Source organism: Podarcis melisellensis (assembly GCF_964234715.1).
Source record: "Podarcis melisellensis genome assembly, chromosome: 4".
Classification (NCBI taxonomy): Eukaryota; Metazoa; Chordata; class Lepidosauria; order Squamata; family Lacertidae; genus Podarcis; species Podarcis melisellensis.
The window spans coordinates 72,483,101-72,497,447 of record NC_138531.1 but is presented as its reverse complement, the minus strand read 5'-3'; the positions used below and the strand labels follow the sequence as shown (position 1 = coordinate 72,497,447).

Sequence of the window (14,347 nt, the reverse complement as noted above, 5' to 3'; positions counted from 1 at the left end):
CCCAGGCCTGCGGAGAGCTGCGTAAAGCCCGGGCGCGCAGCTTCGGAATGCAGGCAGCTCTGCGCAACCTTTGGGAGCCTGGCATGGCTTCGCGCCGGGCTCCCGAGGGTTGCGCAGAGCTTCCTGAAGCCTGGGGAGCGAGAGGGGTTGGTGCACACTGACCCCTCTTGCTCTCCAGACTTCAGCGAAAGCATGTATTTGCACCATAGGACGCACACACATTTCCCCTTCAATTTTGGAGGGGGAAAAGTGCGTCCTATAGGGCGAAAAATACGGTAGTCTAAAAAAGCCTGGGACATGAATTTTCCTGGCCCTCTAGCAGCTATGGTGGCTCATTTACCAGAAGTAATATATTTACTCTGGAAGTTAATATACACCAGGAGGGTTAGTTTGGTCAGAATTGAGTATATGCTTCAATATTTTGCAAGCTGACATGTGACTGTAGATCTATCAATTTTGGTTTCTTTCAGTTTCTTTCCCTTTGTTCCAGTCTTAAATTCAGTTCTCCACATTTCCACATGAATCTGTGATTTTTTAAAGTCCTCTCAAAAATGCATTCAGTTGGCGTTTGCTAGTAGTAAAGTGATTTTAAATTATTGTAAGGAGCAATTAATGGTTTTATGCATTATCAACCCAAAAGTGGAAAAAACAAACCAAGTTCAGCATTTAAATTAATCTCTTCCAAATAACTGCTTGTGGGTTGAGTTGGTTTAAGATAGAGAATGCAGGCCAAAGTGAATTTTATCAAATCCAGGCAACTACCCAACTTTGATGTTCCCTTCCAAGACATCTGTATGGGACTTTACTTGTGACTGTTTCAAGTTATTTATCTTAATGTAGCATTTCCTCCACAAACAGTGCTGTCAAACTTATAGTATATCTCTTCAGTAATGAGTGACATTGTAAAGTACCTAATTAATGGGTAGACATACTACGTCAGAACAGAGGTTTATACAGAGAGCACTGCATTCAGCGCCAGTCTTACCTTATCTTCCAATCTATCACTGGGTTGTTATTTTGTGTGACTATCTGGAAGAAAGCACAAATAAAGTTTTAGCTCCTATGCTTTTAAACATTAATGCATGTTCAAGGTATGATTAATGGATAGAGCCCCAAGTTTCTTGAAAAAATACAGAAGAAATCTGAATAAGATTCCATCTTTGACACCCAAGATAGTGCAAGTCCAGTAGGCTCATCAAAATAGTGCAAGTCCAGTAGGCCCATCAAGGTATACAATATAGGACTGGAGTTGTATAAGCTTAGAACAGGGGCTGCTTTGGGGGGTTGCAGGAGAGGGTGGACAAGCACTCTCTCACACACAAAACAAGAGAGTGCTCTTACGCAGGCACACAAAATGTAGAAGAAGAATTTCCCTCCCAGCTCATCAGATAAGGAATCTGATAATTGGGGAAGGGGCGATTTGTATATCATTAGGGTGCTGGGCTGGGCAGAGATATTTAAACCTCTCTGCCCATCTCAGTGCTGTGTCTAAATTTTCCCTACTTTTTTGTTATCACCGAAATTGGGGTCTGACTGCGTCAGACTACAGGGCCAATGGTTAGGCACGCCTGCTGTACAGCCATATAATTATAAGGGACTTCAAAAACAATCTAGTCCAATTCCCTGCTGATGCAATTGTTTGATACTGATTAACTTCCAAAAACTAAATGATCTGCCATTGGAAGAGATATCACCACCTGCCATTGGAAGGTGAATATCTCCACCTTCGTTATTTTAACCCTCTCCCCTCCTGCTGTCCTTACTCAGGACTTTTATTCAACCAATAGCTAGCCTACGTATATCCACAGATTAAACAAGAGTTAAAGAGCCTTGCATGAATTGGCCCATAGTTGCATTATAAATTACTGGCTTAGATATATGTTCATATACAAATGAAGCTTACGGGATTGTACTTGGAGGAGCTATCACCATTATTAGTTATTAAATTTATATACTGCCCTTCATCTGAAGATCACAGGGTGGTTTACAGTATAAAACATAAAATACATAGCCTATTGAATAGGCCATTCAGATCTAATTGCAAACCAATTTGCAATTAACTTTGCTCTAACTTTTGTTTTAGCAGGGATTCAAATGGATTTTTGTTTCTGCAAGTTTGCATTTCTCATTTTAGTTTTGCAAAGGTAAAAGAATAAACCAAGCTAAAATAGGCCATATTATCACAATGTTAACTCATTACAAAAAGTTACCTATAGTCCTTAGCCACAGAATCAGAGTAAATTTGCAACAATTTCCAATTACTCAGTTTTACATTCCACCTTTCCCCTTAAACTTTCTTTTGTTTTCCTTTTAAGAATAACACTCAACTAAATATTCAGAAATCCAATTAAGGTTGATAGGATTTACTTCCAGATAAATATGTTAAAGCTATGCTGTACAATGATAGTCTCATGGGCATTATGAAAATACAAACTCATTTGTAAACCTGACAGTGTAACTGAAACAATTTTCATCTCAATTCTTACCAAAGTTACACTGTAAAGTGAAGGAAACAGTACCATCAGAATGGATGTAGACATTATCAACATCTAAGATTACCATTCTTAATGCAGAATCCAATCCATCTGTTTCATTTTATAACAACACTGGAAAGATAGCTCATGCTCGTTCCTCACTTAAAGGCTGCTCATAGTATCTCCTAACTTCAGCTAACAAGACCTTAGTGAAATCTTTTGTATGTACCATTGTATTTAGTGGTTTTCTCTCAACTACCATTAAAAAAACCAACCCAGCAATTTATGCTTTATAGCTAAAGAAGAAATGCTATCCTCAGAGCTCTTTTATGCCCTCACAATACAACACCTTCAGGTGTGGCTCTTTTGGAGAAAATGGAGCTTCCCTTAAAGATAAAGTAACTGGCTGATCTCATATATTTACCCAAACTTTAATTTAAAGCCAAAGTCATTTATTTGTTATTGCACCAATTCCTTAATATATTGATCTGGACAAGAATCTATCTGTATTATTGTCAATATTGATAGAAATACATTGGCTAAATCATATTAAAATTAGATCTTAGTGAAGCAGGCCAAGATCTTCGCTTCTCCTATAGGACACCAAGAAATTTATAGTGTGTCAATGATTTTATGAGCTCCCAGCCTATAAACAAATGAAAAGTAATCAGTTTTCATCTTGATGTGATGGTATACCAGTAATTGAAGTCAATGTGTGGACACACACGCACAACGTGCCTGCACTAACCAGTATTAGTTGGTACTACACATATATTTTAAACTATTGTGGCCTGCAAGTTTTTTCAGGATCAATTTGTACAAATTTGATTTGGACAACAGAAGCCGATGTATCTGCTCAGTGTAAGGCAAATATATTTTTGGGAGAAACAAACTGCCTCAACCTAACTCAGCCTTTAGTTACTTTGATGCAACCTGTTCTTAGATCACAAACATGGTGAATTGTTTGCTAATAAACGGATCTGTGCTTGTATACTGTTATGAGTTACGAAAACATGACTTCTGTTTTACAGCTGGGTCAACATTGTTTTGCTTGACAAATGTGATGGGAGATCAGAGATATAACAAAAAGCATGTGGAAAACAACCTTCTGGGGTCTCCCATCTGCCTTGGCAATGTGACACTCATGAGGCAAAGCCTAGCCAGCAGTGGAGAAAAGGCGGGACCTGGATGTAAAAAAACCCAAATATTTAAAACTGCCTCCATCTTTCCCTCAAGCCTAACGACAACGGAGAGATACATGCCCTACATTTAAAGCACATTGCTCTCTCCCGCAATGAATCATGGGAACTGTCGTTATTTCCTCACGGAGCTACATTTCCCAGAATCCTTACCAAACTACAATTCCCAGAATTCTTGGCACACAGCCTCTGGCTAAGGAGGTGCTGAAGAAAAGCTCTGCTCGATCAGTTTAAAGGCGCATCTGGTTCAGTATCCTGGTCACCAAACGGCTCCTGCCTTCGCAAAACACCCGCCGGGCAAAACCTCACGGTTGTCGCGCTTTTCCTGGCGCGCCTCCTCCGCTCAGCTGCGTCCTTGCAAATAGCTTTGCCTCCCCGCCTGCCTGGGATTTGGTTTAGTCCAGCCCCACCTCTCGGACAAGATGGCGGCGCCCGGAGCGAGCGAGGCGGTGTGGAATCGCTTGGAGGTGCCGTGGCCCGCGTGCAGCGCGACGGTCGCCCTGGGGGCGCAGCACTCGTCAGGTGAGGGGGGGGACCTACTTATGGTCAGAGAATGTGGTTCTCAGTAGAGCGGTTCTCAGTATTGTATCCATGAGATCTTTTTTACTTCTTTTCCAAATTTCACTTTCCCCTTTTGAAAGTCCTATAGCATACAGGATATCACTTGTCTCTCCGGGTTTTAAAAGAACAAAGTCGCCACGGTTTTGTGACACGGTCCTGTGCTTAACTGAAGTCAGTGCTTTCCTGTTGAGTTGAATAGGCTCGTAGAAATTAATAATTGAATTGTAGAGTTGGAAGGGACCACAAGGGCCATCTAGTCCAACCCCATGCAATGCAGGAATCTTTTGACCAGCATGGTGCTCGAACTCAGGACCCTAAGAGTCTCATGCTTTATGGACTGAGCTGTCAACCTAAGTTGATCCTAATAGATCAGGATTGGAAAGTAAATTTACAGTCCTATTCCACTTCCTCAGTAGAAAATTCTGCTATACTCACTAGGACCTTCTTTTTGAGTAAACATGCATAGGATTAAGCTAAATGTTGCCTCTCTCTCCTCCTTTTAGTCTGGTATGTTGTTAAAAGTGGGTATGTTATTATACAAGTTATGCATGGATATGTGGGGAGGAGAGTTCTGTCTTTTGTTCTACTGTAATTTGAGGAAACATGATACAGAAACTGATACAGAAACTTAAATGGTCAAAGTGAGTTGATAGCACAAGTAATCTGGATAACGGTGGTGTGGTGTAGTGGTTAGAGTGCTGTAGGACCTGGGAGACCAGGGTACAAATGGCCACTCGGGTATAAAGCTCACTGGGTGACCTTGGGCCTGTCACTCTGTCTTAGGTTAACCTACTTCACAGGGTTGTTGTGAGGGTAGAAGTGTGTATTCCACACTGAGCTGCTTAGATATCTGTGCAATAATAACTTCTACAACCGTGGAACTACTTTCTGAATAAACTCCAGAAACTGCATGGTTGCCTTCATTATCCCAAGAAAGAACCTCTGGACACTAGTTTTTCAGTGAGGTTTCGCAATTGGAGTGCAAGCAGTTGAAACAACTCCTTCCTGCTATGCTGGAAGGCTCATGGTAGGAGGCCCATTGGTTTTGTGGGCCTTGAGTGTTGCTGTCACTTTCAGAGACTGGGATGAGGGATTATGGTGGTCTGTGCAGAATAATAATAATAATTTTATTATTTATACCATTAAATTATTATTTGTAGCATCTTGCAGTGATGTACAACAGAGTTGCTAGCTGGACTTTAAGTTCTGTAAATTGATTCGAGTCAAAATAGTGCTTGAAACTGGTGTGTTAATTTCCATGCACAAATCAGCAAAGGGGAAAATATTACTGACTTCCATTTACATATACACTTGCTAGAGTTAAGTTAGCAAGCTCTTGGGAGTTCTGAACGGTTTAGGACTTTGAAGTACACAGTTTCATATATACATGTTTGTTTGCCTATTCCAGTGAGAAGCCTTTCCGCTGTTCTGAAGGGGTGTCATGCTGTGGACATCCTTCTGAAAAACAAAGCCATGGTTGCAGAACAGAGCCTGCTGCATTCAATCATGTATAATTTTCACTATCAGATGAGTCGTCATAGGTCATTTCGGTCCCTCAAGCAGGTAAGGTTGAGAAGTCGTCCGGAAATATATTTAGACGGGATGCTTAAGGAATTCTTTGAAATGCAGCCATCTATAGAAATCCACTGCTTTCATTTTGTATGTGGTGGTCTGATGGCTGTTTTGTATTTTTTTGTTTTTTTGTGTGTGTCCCCAAATAATTACTATAAAAAGGGGTAACAGCTGCTGCACTCATTGAAAATGGGGCTGTAAATGCCTCCTGGACCAATAAAGTTTTATCAATGTGCCATTATTTGCAAGGAGACTGTACAGGCAGTTCCATGTTCCCAGTTCCTTTACTTTACCTCCTAAAACGCCTTTTCCATAGTTTAATTCAAGGAGAATACACATGCTATGACAGATTGTTCTTCGCATAATTCTACCATGAATCATGTCAAAATTTCTTCTTTCCCTCTTTCCCTTTCAGGTAGAACAGTGCTTGAAGCGTTTAAACAGAATGAATCTGGAGAAGCCAATTCAATACCTTATTCTTTTGGGCCCCACGTAAGTGCCATAAGCCAGAACATCTCACTTCTCTAGTTTAGATTCTGTAGTTTAGATTTACTTGGCCTTCCAGGAAAGTACATCAGCATATTTTAAACCTGCTGGAAACTATGGGATTCAAACCAGCTGAAATTCAAACACTTATTGGGCAACAGAGTGTCTTATTGGATCAATCTATGCTAGTGGAAAACAGTAGAAGCTTTGAAACTAGTCTGAACTTTTCAATATAGAATGAACAGATCTGTGTAATTCAAAAACTTACATTAATTGAAGTCAGCCCAACAGAAGGTACCATGCCTTGCCTTGTCCTTTTTATTTTTTTCCTATGTAACCAACAGCACAGTCCTAACCAAAATAAGTAAGTCCTAGTTCCAAAGTAAGTCCTGCTGTGAGGCCTAGGACATAACCAGCATTAAATATTGTGGGGTGCCAACACTTAACCACACCATCTTCTTCTTGTCTCTTTATTTTCAATAGAAAACAGAAACCAGAAAATCCGGAAGAGGCCTTGGTTCCCAGTCAACCTGTGATAGAAGTGATATTAGTAAAGATTTTGGGTGGCTGCAAGCTGTTGCTGCGTCTGCTTGAATGTTGTTGCACAGCTTTTCTGTATCCTTCTGAAACAGTTTGGAATCTAATTTGAAGGTTCTTGTAATTCTCATTTAGTGTTGCAGAATGTCACAGGATATACCACATATTTGTTAGGGAAAACAGATTTGATGACATTTCATTTGCTTCTATTAATAAGTCATTTTGTTATGTATTTTGTGGTGAAGCAGTCGTTTGTGATTCATCTTCAGCATGTTGGTAGAGAATGAGACTCTAAATCTCAGGGTTGTGGGTTTGAGACCCACGGTGGGCAAAAGATTTCTGCATTGCAGAGGGTTGGACTAGATCAGGCATAGGCAAACTGGTCCTCCAGTTGTTTTGAGACTACAATTCCCATCATCCCTGACCCCTGGTCCTGTTAGCTAGGGCTGATGGGAGTTGTAGTCCCAAAACATCTGGAGGGCCGAGTTTGCCTATGCCTGGACTAGATGACCCATTGCTCCCTTACAATTCTACAGTTCTATGATTGATTTTATTGATTTTTTTAATTGAGTATATGCCTCCAAAGCAGCATATAATCCTCAGTTAAAAAAATAATCTTAAGGCTCACTACTAACTGAGTTCCACTGTGTGTTCATGCACAAAGTGTTCAATAAGTTCAGTCCTAAGTATATTTGATTGAAAGAAACATGCAGGAATATGTGTGCATAATTGAAAGTGTGTGTGTAATTTGGGTTTCTAGGCTCTTTCGTTAGCAGTCCAACCTTAGTTGTTATCCAGCCTTAATTAATTTGCTCATCAGTTTGTCCCTTAAGCACCTGTGTTTGCAAGAGTACATACTGTTGAATACTGTGGTTTTGGGGTTGCTGAGCCGATTATGGTATGTATACCTGTAAAACATTTTAATTCTTTCCCTTCTGCTTGTTCACTTCAATGTCTTAAGCAGAGCATGGTCCCTGCTAACACCAGCAGTGAACATCCTTCCCATTACTTCCCCAATGCATATGGAAGGACCTAGAACAGATGTGCAATTTCTGTAGCACTAACAACAGTTCAGTTGGGAAATCCAACTGGAAGACCCAATTGTTTATCAAGGAGTTAGTGATTCTAACATGGTTACCCTTCCTGCCTCTGTTCCTTCCCCCTCCCTGACAGCTGTTAAATTTTTGAAGGTGTGAGAACCTTCTCTGGTGTCCTAATCAGTTGGGAGGAAGTTAAGCCCCCCCCCAGCTGCCTTAATCAGTCAGGGAGGTTAGTGCTGGGAACATTCTTTAATGTTGGAAATTGTTATTGGAAAGTGAGGCATTGGGAGGAGCTGGCTATAAAATCAGATGGTTTGGGCAAAGTGATTTAGAAGCTCATGCACAGATTCATCGGCCACAGGGCCATGCAATCTAAGGTTACCTGGGGGAGTCACATCACCACTTCTTGAGGGCTTCCAAGTGCCAGATAGAAGTGCATGCCTGGTATGTATATATTGCTTGCTGTTTAGGAACCAAATCTTCTCCTCCTCACTCACTTGGGTTTTGTATTGCTTCTGAATCTCTTTTAAAAGAACCACCTTGCATATGGCAAGACAGTGTGTTCCCGTTAACTGACCTGACCAGCTTTCTTCTAAACAAGTAACATTTTCCAGGGCAAAGATAATCCGATAATACTAGGGTTGTGTGTGGGGTTGAAATTGGAGAAGCAGCATTTTACTTGTAAACCATTGATAAAGCAAGCAATGAAGTAGCTGTGACCGCAATCATTTCCCTGGTTCCTCTGTCTGTCCACCTCTGCCTTTGGTTAGGTTAAGGTAGATTCCTCCTTGCAGGGCACAGGGCTGGTAGCAAGTGCTACACATACACTGAAACAAAGCAAAGGCACTGCCCCTAGGTTTACACACTGAAAGAGAAACTAAGGAAGGAGGTAAAACAAATGGTAGACAAGGGAGTACAGTTTAATAAAGAGCAAACAGGCAACGTAAGTGGTATTTAAATCGAAGCAGGGGGCAGGTTAATGGTCTTTCCATGGTGGCAGAGGTGCAGCTAACGGGGGTCATTTAGTCCTCAGGCTGCTGTCCATTTCCTTGAAGGGAATTTACACAAATAAATTCCAAATGCGGAAAGCAGGTGCTGTGTAACAGATATAAGTGTTTTCATCTCTTCTTCTTTGCCATAGGATCATTTATAGAGGTGTGTTAAAAAGCCTCGCTTCTCTATATATGAGGCTGTTTGAATTGCTTCAGGAAGTTTCAAAGACTCACCCAAGGCCTTACATTAAAGGATTTGCCTTTCCTTCTGAAATATACGAATTTCTGGGGACCACTTATTCAGAGATTGAAAAGAAAATGCCCAACAAAACATTTGTATTGAAAAAGGCTGGACCTGGATGGATGACTAGACTTTTCCCAGGAAGCAAGGCTGTATCTCAGTCTCACGCTTCGAGTACAGCTGTGCCTACAAAAGTCAGAAAGAAGGTTTCTTCTTTCATTGATATTGGGAAGCCAATTCTGGTAAAAAGAACTAACCAAGGTAAGAGACAATGGTCTCCTTATTTATTTATTTATATTTATTTCACAACATTTAATACACTGCTTGCTTTTAATAAAATTTTCATATGGTTCACAAAAAAGAGAGAAAACAATATTGGTAATCAATTAAAAACAATTTTTTTTCTTCTTTTTTAATGTTTAAAATCAACAATATGCTAAAACAATATTAAAACACATAGCAGCTTCTACATGTCTGGATAGGATTGCCTAAAGAAAATCATTTTTAGTCAGATGCCAAAAGAAGTAAAGTGAAGGTGTCTGGTGACAATAGACAGGGATTTCCTAAGTGTCTGTTGCTACACAAAAAGTTTGATTTCTTATAAGAGTGGAATAAGTATTATGTGGGCATCTTGGCCAGGTTCTGCTGGGCAACAAGATGGCAATGAGGAAGAGATGAAGGTTGGGAAGCCAAGTTGGTCTCATTGCGGATTGGCCACCCTCATGTCTGTATTATAGCACGATATGCAACTTATTGTGCTCTAAAACTTGCATCAAGTTGCGTAGGAGGTGTCTTCTTAATTTGTTGTTACAACTTATTGCCCACCCTTCATCTTAATTAAGGTTAAAACACAATATTACACAATATTAAAAACTGTTTAAAACTAAAATTACAGAAATAAGGGGAGTCCTTAAAAATATGCATCTCAAGTGTCAAAGGTAGCAGGGTAAAGAGGTGCATGTTCAGCATAATCAGAAAGCTGTATAATGAAGGCACCAGACACACCTCTGGGAAGAAAGTTCCACAAATTAAGGGCTGCCACAGCAAATTCCCTTTCCTGGACCACCCTCTTCCCTGAACGAACTTCTCAGGGTGGTGGAACAACCAAGAGGGCACCTTCTGCTGATCTTAGCAGCCAAGCGGGTGTGTAGGGAAGGAGGCAGTCTTTCAGGTATTCAGTGCCTAAGTCATTTAGGGCTTTAAAGAGTAACATGAGCACCTTGAATTGGGCTGGAAAAGAACTGGCAACCAGTCCTTTGTGCTGCTTGTATGGAATGGGGAGAGATGAAATTGCCTCATGCCCCAAGATGCTCTGGAAATAGCTGACGACTGTATTGTGGAAGAACTCTGATATTCCCTAGGCTTAACCTTAGTAAAATGCTTAGAATATAAATTAAGAACCACTGATTGAAGAATAATTTTGTTACAGATAACTGCTTAGGATCATAGCCAAGCTCTTTTTTCTGTTATGACATGGCAGCTGTGCCCTTTCTTCCAGATCTTGGGAAGGAGTTTGCGTTTGATGTCAAGAGCTTATGCAAGTTCCCTAACCCTGCACCACGGGAGGTTTGTTTTTTTCATACTGTGTTTGTCTGTCTTGAATATACTATGTTTCTGTGTGCTCCTTTTTTTCCTCTTCTGGGCAGAAAACATTACTCTGTGAATTTCTGCCATGGCATTAATTTGCTTCAAGAGGTGCACTTTTCAATTTAAGTCCTTGTCTATAAATGTAGCTTTTACATGGTGAACTTGCAGATCTGGACTGTACAGTGCTGTAAATATATACTGTACAGTGCAAAAGTATATGCAAGGTAATTGTTTGTTTTGGTATTTGCCATGAATATGTATAACTTCATTTGTCCACCTCTTTTGCAGATGGGAGAAACTAACACAGTGGTGCTATGCAAGCTTAATGAAAGCCAATTCCACTGAAAGCTTTAGAACTTCAGCGGCTAGAATCTGAATAATTTCTCTGGGAAGGGTCATGGCTTAGTAGCTGACCATATCCTTGTAGTTGACCAGAGGTTCCAAGGTTTCTCACAGCCTCACTATTAATGATATTTTAAATTTGAAAGATCTCTGCCTGGAGCCTAGCTGAATTGTTGCTCATCAAAATAGAAAACACTGTACCAGTGTCATACATAATATGTTCTGTGAAGTTTAAGATAACTGCTTTGAACAGCAGATGCGCGAAGAAACAATTTTTGTTATGTATTGCAAGGAGCCACCGTTCAAGAAACACAATTATAAAGGCCGTGTGAGCTTGCAAAAAACTTTTTTTTTTGGGGGGGGGGGGGATAATCCTGTTCAGCATGTAGGGCAAAGATAACCATTGACTTAAAAGAATATTTAACATTCATTTGCTTCTATATTCTTTCTAGACAGGTTCCTTCTAGTCAAGGATACAGTATGTAATCTTAGAAATATGAGTCTCTTCGTTAAAGATACCTTTTTCTCCTTTACTAATGCCCTTCCATTTTATTTTACTTCAGAATACAAAAGTCACAGTGAAGTTTCCTGGGTCAAAAAAGAGAACTACATTGGTTTCTTCTAAATCACTGAGGTCCCAGCATCTTAAATCTTTTGTCTCCAAATTTCAAGAAGCACACACCTTCAGAGAACTGTCTGACACACTCAGAACAACGGTTCTGTGGTGCAAAAGCAATAAACTTGGGCCAGAGGCTTTTTTCTTGGGAATGAAACTTCTGAAAAGTAGGCGGTTACAGCATGTGGAAACACAGGGTTGCAGGTTTGTATAAATGGCAGTGCTGGATTTCTCTGAGGTAGCAACTGCAGAAGACTATTCTGTGCTTACTATCTTCCTTCCCTGATCATGAGAAGGCTGCCATAAATGTGGGAAATTATATAAGGTGCAAGTAACTGCAGGATAGATCACTGCCACAGCATCCTGTGATTTGGCACTGTTAGAAGCATAATGCAAAGTGTGCTATGTAGGTTTCCCCTAAACTACTTGCAGTCTATGCCTACCTAGAACTATTATTCTGTTCATAGATCTGTATATTAAATAAGGTAAGACTGATGGGTTTTTATAAGAATATAACTTTACCTTGGGATTGTGGCAGTGAAGGAAGGTATATTCCTGGTCTCCACCACTAGCTGTGAGACCAAGGTGGGGGGAAACTTTGACTCACAGGAGGAACATCATGCTTACTTTCCTCTTTACTTCCCATTCCTTTCTCCTTTTGTATTGGACCGTGCCTGCCCACAGGCGCACAAACCTACACTTTTTAAAGAATTATACACTTGTAAGTGCCTTATCTGTCCAGCCTATGGACAGTAAATTTATTACTTAATAACATTCATCATGTGGTAGTTACTCTTTTTCAGTCTGATATTTAAAATAAAACTAAAGGGGCAGGTAGAAACATATTTTGGGGGCCATGGTGCCAGTCCAGGCTGCAATTTCTTTTAGATTTTGATAATGGACAAAGCTGTTCCAGATGAGCAGACTAGCTTGTGCAAAAGATCCTTGGTTATGCAAAATAATCTACTTGTGCTGTAATGAAGAAAATCCCTCTTAAGTGTCAGCTTACTTGGCATTAAACTTTAGGGTGATTACTTTTGAGTAGACACAGCAAGAATTTCACTGTTAAAGTTGCTAAAATTTATCTTTGCCTTCCAGCTTACAACGGAAACTTGGCTGCATTAAAGCTACTCTCTGTAAATATCTCGTGCTTTCAAGCTGCAGAGTGAGACCCAGCCAAAGACTTAAAGCACATTCCCATCCACAAAGACAGATGAAACACTCAAGGAAATCAAGATGTGTTTCAAGGAGTGCACCATCTTGCATTGTTCCCATACAAAGAGGCACTTCTATCCATTTGAAAGGCAGTAGATATCTTCCTCTTCCTCAGTGCTCTAGCCCCTTGTCTCCAGTTTGGGATGCTGACAACGGTGGTACTACCTACAGTGTTGATAAGCAATCACATGGCCATCCTTCTGACCTTGTGGGGCTTGGAAGAAAGCCTCCCCATAAACAGAAAGAAGCCACAGAGAATGAAGATGATATTGATGACATTTTTAAAGTAATAGGCCTATAGCATTCTGTTCCATTAAACTAATTTAAACTGTTCACTGAGTTTGTGTTAAGAGAGGATGGGTGTTACCTACTTAAACAGAATGCATCAAAAACACTGCTTCCTGATTTGAAGTTTTTTTGCAAGCATTATCATTACATAAGGTTGACACTTTAATTGCTGTTAATAGTGGCAGACGAACAGCAAAACTCAGCTTTTGTATATAAGCAGCAGCATGCATTTAGATGCTTTCATACATTTTGTACATGGACTGCACTCTCATTCCCCAGGGTGAATGTCTAGTGAAAATCAACACCTTTGGGGAAAAAACTGTAGGGTCCTACAAACCCATCCAAAATAGTACAATAGTAGGACTATGTCCACTTTGTAGCCAGAATGCTGGCTGATGGGTGGGAAGCAGAACACCAGCACAATAAGAAATGCACAGCACATGCAACCTGAGCAACATTGCACTGCAACATTTGCTTGCTTCAGCTATTTCTCAGTCTTAGCACTCCTTAGAATATGCTGAGACAGAACTGAACCTAGACTGTACTGCCTAACTCAAAACATCAGCTACATGCTATGTAAACTCAAAGCAGGTAGAAGCAAACCAATCCTCAAAACTATTTGGTAATTAGAAATTGCTGTCAACTCAGCTTCTGCTCAGGTAGTTGTGCTTAGCTACTGCAGTGCATAGAGTTAATTTTTTTTTTTAAAAGCAAAAGTGATGTTGGTGTACCTGCTTATTGTGAGATTTTGATCAGCTCTGGCCCATCTTGAGCTGATACAAGCAGAGTGTAATCCCTTTGTCCGCAACGAAAGGATAAGCAGATATCGTGCTACATGCTAATTGTTTTATTTCTCATCTATACCGAGAACACACAAACGTACATGTTGCCTCTGTGAGAGCAGAGAAGCAACTCACTCTCCAACAAAGAAACGACAGAACAGTGAAAAACAGGAAACCAGTGTACGTCACATCCAGTCTCCCAGTCCTGTGGGAATCCAACAGTAACTCTGTGGAATGTAAACAATGTCTTGTGACGAGCAGTTTTGCTGCTCAGTGAGGGAAATAGAAACCAACACTTATGACTACCCCACATATGTCCAAAGGGGTTAATTCATGTCAAAAGCTGAGGCAAGCCTATTGGGCCTTGATCCCCACTGACTTAGTATCAATTGTATTGATATATAACCCTTTCAGA

General features: G+C 40.4%; 1 protein-coding gene and 1 long non-coding RNA gene across 2 annotated transcripts in view; one reads left to right on the top strand and one right to left on the bottom strand.

Moving 5' to 3' along the window:
- Positions 1-3,819, bottom strand: part of LOC309368487 — a 63,598-nt gene extending 59,779 nt beyond the window's left edge. Inside the window, exons 1-2 of the long non-coding RNA XR_014167778.1 lie at positions 3,580-3,819; positions 986-1,029 (exon numbers count right to left, since the gene is read on the bottom strand). This is a non-coding gene — a long non-coding RNA (uncharacterized lncRNA). The remainder of the gene's footprint in view (positions 1-985; positions 1,030-3,579) is intronic.
- A 119-nt stretch (positions 3,820-3,938) lies between these two features.
- Positions 3,939-13,197, top strand: RMP64 (ribonuclease MRP subunit p64). Its single transcript, XM_081908491.1, has 9 exons — positions 3,939-4,195; positions 5,643-5,797; positions 6,222-6,298; positions 6,776-6,907; positions 7,650-7,727; positions 9,011-9,363; positions 10,601-10,668; positions 11,595-11,851; positions 12,746-13,197. Exons 1-9 carry the CDS (start codon positions 4,096-4,098, stop codon positions 13,161-13,163), a joined length of 1,638 nt encoding a protein of 545 aa, XP_081764617.1. The 5' UTR covers positions 3,939-4,095; the 3' UTR covers positions 13,164-13,197.
- Positions 13,198-14,347: the final 1,150 nt, after the last annotated feature.

What these genes read in the sequence shown, in the direction of transcription:
- RMP64 (XM_081908491.1), top strand. Translation starts at nt 4,096, where the DNA reads ATGGCGGCGCCCGGAGCGAGCGAGGCGGTGTGGAATCGCTTGGAGGTG. An exon ending in CATTTCGGTCCCTCAAGCAG is followed by an intron (nt 5,798 to 6,221) that starts GTAAGGTTGAGA and finishes TTTCCCTTTCAG; the next exon opens with GTAGAACAGTGCTTGAAGCG. An exon ending in TGTTGTTGCACAGCTTTTCT is followed by an intron (nt 6,908 to 7,649) that starts GTATCCTTCTGA and finishes TTTGCTCATCAG; the next exon opens with TTTGTCCCTTAAGCACCTGT.